The sequence below is a fragment of the Zeugodacus cucurbitae genome, chromosome 5, assembly GCF_028554725.1.
Source record: "Zeugodacus cucurbitae isolate PBARC_wt_2022May chromosome 5, idZeuCucr1.2, whole genome shotgun sequence".
Classification (NCBI taxonomy): Eukaryota; Metazoa; Arthropoda; class Insecta; order Diptera; family Tephritidae; genus Zeugodacus; species Zeugodacus cucurbitae.
The window spans coordinates 9,870,137-9,876,384 of record NC_071670.1 but is presented as its reverse complement, the minus strand read 5'-3'; the positions used below and the strand labels follow the sequence as shown (position 1 = coordinate 9,876,384).

At 33.8% G+C, this 6,248-nt stretch overlaps 1 protein-coding gene across 1 annotated transcript; it reads left to right on the top strand.

The window, feature by feature from the left end:
* Nucleotides 1–5,639, top strand: LOC105219829 (protein terminus-like). The gene is made up of 2 exons (XM_054230968.1): nucleotides 1–87; nucleotides 4,769–5,639. The coding sequence occupies exons 1-2, from the start codon at nucleotides 1–3 to the stop codon at nucleotides 5,630–5,632; spliced, it is 951 nt and encodes a 316-aa protein (XP_054086943.1). The 3' UTR covers nucleotides 5,633–5,639.
* Nucleotides 5,640–6,248: the final 609 nt, after the last annotated feature.

The following is a 6,248-nucleotide window of genomic DNA, read 5'->3' as shown; positions in this document are numbered from 1 at the left end:
ATGCCGGTCTTGATCATAACGGAGGAACTACGGCCCATAAACCACACCAAACCGCATGTTTTTCGGTATGCAATGGTGACTCGCGAAGTAAGTGAGATCCTGCATATTATATTATATGATCAACAACGCATATTTTGCTTATTGAAGGCCATTCGGCTAGAAATGAGCATAATCTTAAATTGGACGTAACACTCTTAAAATTGAGGACGCGGACTCCGAATTTTGGTAGAAAATTTTAATAATTTCAACTCATTGGTTCGTATATCTTTCCATGATGAAATTGCAAACCTTACTGAAAAGAAATGTCAAAAGAGCGGGTATTACGGTTTAGTTCCACTTACTCAGAAGGGAGCAGCTGTTTTTCTTATCATACTTTCCGCTTCCTCTTTTTGAGGTTCAGTAGCTTTTTTTCAAAGAAACTTTTAGATCAAATATAATCCAATATTGTATTTAATTTTTTTTTTGAAAACCTTAGGGGAAGCGATTATGATGGGGTGATTTAATTATATTGAAATATCGTTTATCTGCATCAAAGCAAACACATACATGTGTACATAGTTTTGCATTTAGATATTGTAAATGCTCTTAAAACCTTTTGTGTTAATTTCCTTACAAGTATGTTTATATATATATATATATATATATGTATGTATATGTTCACTGTCCCCCTATACAGAGATAAGCATGTTTATAGAATTGTCGTAAATAAAACTAAACACTGGCGTGCGTAAAAAATGCAAAGCTTAAAAAAATCTTCAAGTAACATATATTAAATAATTTAATTTTTAGGTTATAATTTGTGGGGGATGAAAAGTTTTACTGTCTTCGAACAATGTTAAAGACCGGATTGATATTTCATTGCTAAAATTCCCCAAACGTCACCGAATCTTCTGTATTAATAGTTTAGATAGTCAGCAACTAACAAACTGGGTTTTCGTTTAGCGTATAGATAGATAGATTAGCGCTCGCGGAGCACCTTAGAATTATACATCTGTCCATTCTTATAATAAACAGAGTTATAGACCTTCGAATATTAAAGTAGAATGGCTAACTAAAAAGGGTTTGGTAGAATATTGTAATACTGAGAGAGAGAATCAGGTCAACAAAAGTTATTGATACCAAAGTGACCAGGGTGACGAGCGGAGTTCAAATCCGGATGTCTGCATGTACGTCCGTCTGTGCAACCTGTAACTTGATTAAAAATTGAGTTATCTTGATGAAATTTGTACACGTCCATCTAAAAACCCTTTCCTTAGGTTTTCAAGGCCCCATATATCGAACATGACCTCAGAACCTCTAATAATTTTTTTGCCTAACATATAGGTTAGTCTCACATATATTTTGATGAAATTATTATTATATTTTTTAAAATATTTTTCTTCTAATAATATGTCTCCGCGTCAAAAATGAGTGAAATCGGGTCATAACTTCCTAATATGATTTTCAAATTTTCACCATAATTTTCAAATTTATACCATATAGAGCCGAATATGCGAGTTAAATTGTATGTGATATTAATAAAATTAAATAAATAAATTGCCAGAGTATAAAATGTTAGGTTACACCCAAACTTAGCCCTTACTTGTTTTTATATAAAGTTACTAGCAGACCGCTCCGGCTTCGCACTTATGCATACTCGTCCATATATATATATGTACTTTCCCGTTTTTTGCGTGGTTTCTTCTAAAAAAAGTTAAATGAGGAAAATTCGAACATGAAATTATATTTTATTTCCAATGAGCTAAAACTTGATTACGACCTCTAGTCTTTTGTGTCCGTTGTCTTTCCCTCTGATTATGAAGGCGTTGGGAACGCTCAGAGTTTGACACCCTAGTGCAAGCTTGTATATTTCTAATATTTTGTACTTCAAGCCGTTGAACACGCTCCGTACTCGACTCTCAAGCGCGTACTTGTCAGATTTTGAAATTTTGTTCAACAAGACGCTGCAGGCACTCGTTACTTGACTCACTGGCATGCGATTGCAATGCGAAGACAATGCCTTTCAAGACGATTTTCATTTTCAGATTACGATTCTCCATCACGGAGTCTTTTTGATACCCCCATCTGGGATTCCAGTTGAGATTCTAGCAATAAATATAGCCTATGTCACTCGGGGTGAATGTAGCTTTCCAATGGTGAAGAATCGTCACAGTAGTTATTACATACAAATATTTCCTCTTTATAATAGTAGTATATGTAGATATGCTCATATTTGTGTCCACTACTGTAGTTGTGTGCGCCTTCATAAGCTGACCGGCTCATTGATAAAACTTACGTTACATTTGTGCATATATATATTTGTGCATATATATATATATATATATATATATATATATATATATATATATATATATTGTACATGCGCATTTACATCTTTAAACATACTTATGTATGTATTTGTGCACTGATATTTTGTATTTTTGTATTATTTGATTTTCTTAAGTGCTGTTATGCTAAATAAATCAAATAAATAGCTTTAGTGCATTTCTATAAATTACTAGATGCTCATATCACTTAGATTGACATGTAAATGAGTGTAGAAAACATAGAAATACAGTACAAATAATTTTGAAGCTATTGTATGTATGGGTGTACACATAATAATTGAGACAAATAAATAAACAGATTTTTGCGGCAAAATAAATACATAAATAGAGCTGATTTGAAAGTGAATGGAAGGTGTGGATGTATATTCATATGCGAGTGTCTATGTACCATATAAGTAATTATGAACATATCTACTATTTTTCGTTGTTGTACTCTGATATTCATTAAGCTAAAATCTGTGTTATCTTAGCACAAAATTTTATATTTAATGCATTTCATTTACAAGAATACTGTTTTTGTTAGTTTCTAAAGAATTCATTCAAATACAGTCAGTTTTTTGTGAGACCCTTACAATGGATGCATTAAAATTTGATTAAAATTGTAAATGAGAAATAATTAATTAAATTAAAGCCTTTTAAGTGCTCCATCATTATTAAATCATAATCAAACCGAATCACTGAACAAAACAAAAATTAAATTAAAGTCTTAATGATAATGCATGAATTGAAGCCCATGGAAATCATAATAAAAATAAAAGCCAACACAATACAAGTGACACATAAATTTAATTATATAAATTAACACTTACATAACAATAACAATTAGCCTCTTGCCTATCTCTGTCATATTATTATCTTCTATGAGCTTTTAAACCATGATAGCTTTAGGCAAATCCACGCGGCTGATTGCAAATGCCATAAACCTAATATTTAAGCGCAGTGTAATAATCACTTTATCTATTTGCCGCTATTTTGGTGAAATAATTGTGGTTGCCAAAATTTGGTTTCGCAGAATTTACGATAATTACATATAGCTGCTTAAATTGCTTTATTTAAGGAACTGCTTAATTTGCGGCAAATGTTAGAATATTGCATTGCTGAGTAACAACCAAAGCTTAAATTTTGCAAAGGGTTTGGTTTTTCCAGCTTTTTGGAAAACTTGGCTTGAAATTTTATGTGGCTCTAAACAAATTTTTATCTATTTTCTTTAAAATTTGTTGAATGAAATCTCTTTCAAACGAGTGAAAGCTCTGATATATTGGTGAAAGCTTTTTTAAACGCGTAAAAGCTCTTCTAAATTAGTAAAAGCTCTTTTAAACCAGTGAAAGCACAATTCAATTAGTGACACTCAATTTTTATCTCTAAGCTAAGCAGTGAAAGCTCAAAATTGAAAGATTACTAAGTAAATCAATATTTTTTTACAACAGTGAAATATATTTATTATATTCTCGAAGTTAAGCAAAATGGTATACAAATAATCTTGTTTGGTTCCGAAAACGTTTTGATCAAAACGCGATCGTCTACTAATAAGTAACTTATATTATGTAACCGATATCATTTCGATTTTAAAATATTTTCGTGAACATAGCCAGATTTTTAGGCAATTTTAAGACTTTTGAACTGTCATAACGACTTCATTAATTGATATATCATAATATAAATTGTTATAATTATATGGTCCCACTGCAAAATTTTAAACTTTATGATAATGTTTATCGAAGTGAAAGCTCAGATAAACATTTAAAAATTCAATTCGATTCAATCTAGACAATTATAATTTATCTATCCTGTTCAGAATAAGTATGAGTAAAAGCTCACTCGGTTGAATTTGCAGTGAAAGCTTTGGGCGTGGTTCCACCTCAAAATTATAAACTTGACTATAACATAATAGTTATCGAAGTGAAAGCTCACATAAATATTTTAAAATTCTATTCGATTCAACTTAAAGCGTTTTCCTCAAATTAATCAACTTATCTATAGCTGAGCAGTTAAGAATAAGTATGTGTTAAAGCTCACTTAGTTAAATTTGCAGTGAAAGCTTTGGGCGTTCGATGAAAGCTCTGATGAAAAAGCGTTTACTAAATTTTTATTTATTAGTTATTTTACATAAATCGTTGAGGTATACTTACATAGTATGAATGATGAAAGTAAAAAACTATGAAGAACATACCGTGAATATTCCTGTATAGTTAATTTCTGTGTGTTTCTGAAATATTTTGATTTTTAAATTTACAAATCGCTACTTTTGTAAAATATATTTACTGAACAACTTTGTCCACTCCCACTTTAACTTACCTGCAGAAATACAAAAGAATTCTTAGCAGACTTTTTTTTGTTTTGTAAAGAGATTACTTACTTCTGACTTAATCAGCGTGTGTTTACCAACCCTAAACTACCTATTTAGCACTACCTGTCTCTTTCTTGACTGCGGTACGCGATAGTATAAAAGCGGAGGCATTAGAGCACCCTCTTCAGTTTGCATTCAAATATACGAGTACTACAATCAACAATCCGCGAGTTCCACCAGTACAACAACACAACCTTTTGTCACACCATATCAATATCACTTTGCTGCCTACTTACAATGCCCTACTTCCGCTTCTGGCTATGAGGAACACTGGTCCAAAGTCGGACGATCGCTTTGCAGCGACGAGCAACGCACGCAACTGAAAACGATAGAAGAGCAAGGCATAACGAATTTCATACTCTGCAATGACCACAACAGGAGCACTAATGGATTTTTGCTGGACGCCGGCATACAAGCGATACCGCAATTATTGCGTCTGCTCTTCCACGACACCGCGCGACTACACTTTCGTTTGAGTTTCTATACGCGCGTCTTGAACGAAACAGATTTTCTTTTCGCCAGCAGCGAACTAACGTTGGAGCATCACCTGGACATTAGCGAGACTGTGGATGTGCTATTCCTTATGTTGCTGGAGAAAATCGAGGCTTATATGTATGCCTGCTATCCGACGCGCGCTGCGGAGTATAGCGTGAAGCGCATAAAGATTTACGTATATCGCGAACTTATCACTAGCACATCCTCGTTAAACGCGCTACCGAAATACATACTACCGCTACAGTATCGTGTGAAGCATGCCACCGCAGCGCCAGCCACAAAGCCGATCAGCGCGGAGACTGCTGACGACGCGAATCTTTACTGTTTCCGCGTTTGTGCGCGCACACAAGATTGTATGTACTTCCTTATCAGCCCGGTAAATGTCCAAGCAATACATGCTCTACTGAAGTACAGCGCGCACAACAAACTTGGGATCGCGTTGGCTGTGGCGCTCATTATATAAAGTTGCAGAGTGTAGATGGCGCTCAGCAACAACTCTTGGAGATCTCGAACATATGTCGCCTTCTACGCACCGATGAGGATGATCATGTGCACACCTGCTCTCAGTGCAAGGCGAATTTTACACAACGCACTAAGTTACAGCTACACAAGGCACTTGATTGTGGACGCGGTTTTGAGGTGCTTCAACTGGCAAGTGGTAATTTGGAGATTTACGAGAATTGTCTGCAAATGCGTTGTGACAACTACAACTGGCCGCTTTATGGTATAATCGAATAAGGAGTGTGCATTTTATAATGATAATTGTTAAAAAGATTTAATTTATTTAAGAAAATATACGAAAAAGTAAAAGATATATTTTTTTATTTTATTTTTATATTTAGTAATTTTTAGTCCTTACTACTTATGTTGGTTTGTTTCGATGGAAGAGTATTTCGTGTCCGAATGTTTATTGAGGTTATTATTGAATCTACTCGAACCCGTTTCTCTGCAGTCATTTGATTACATATATTTTCTAAGTATCTAATATTCGTGGACCTAATTTAATTAGAATTAAAATTTCCCTTGACCATTCACGTTATATTCAAAAGCTTTCGGTTCCAGCCGAACTGAAAACGGTA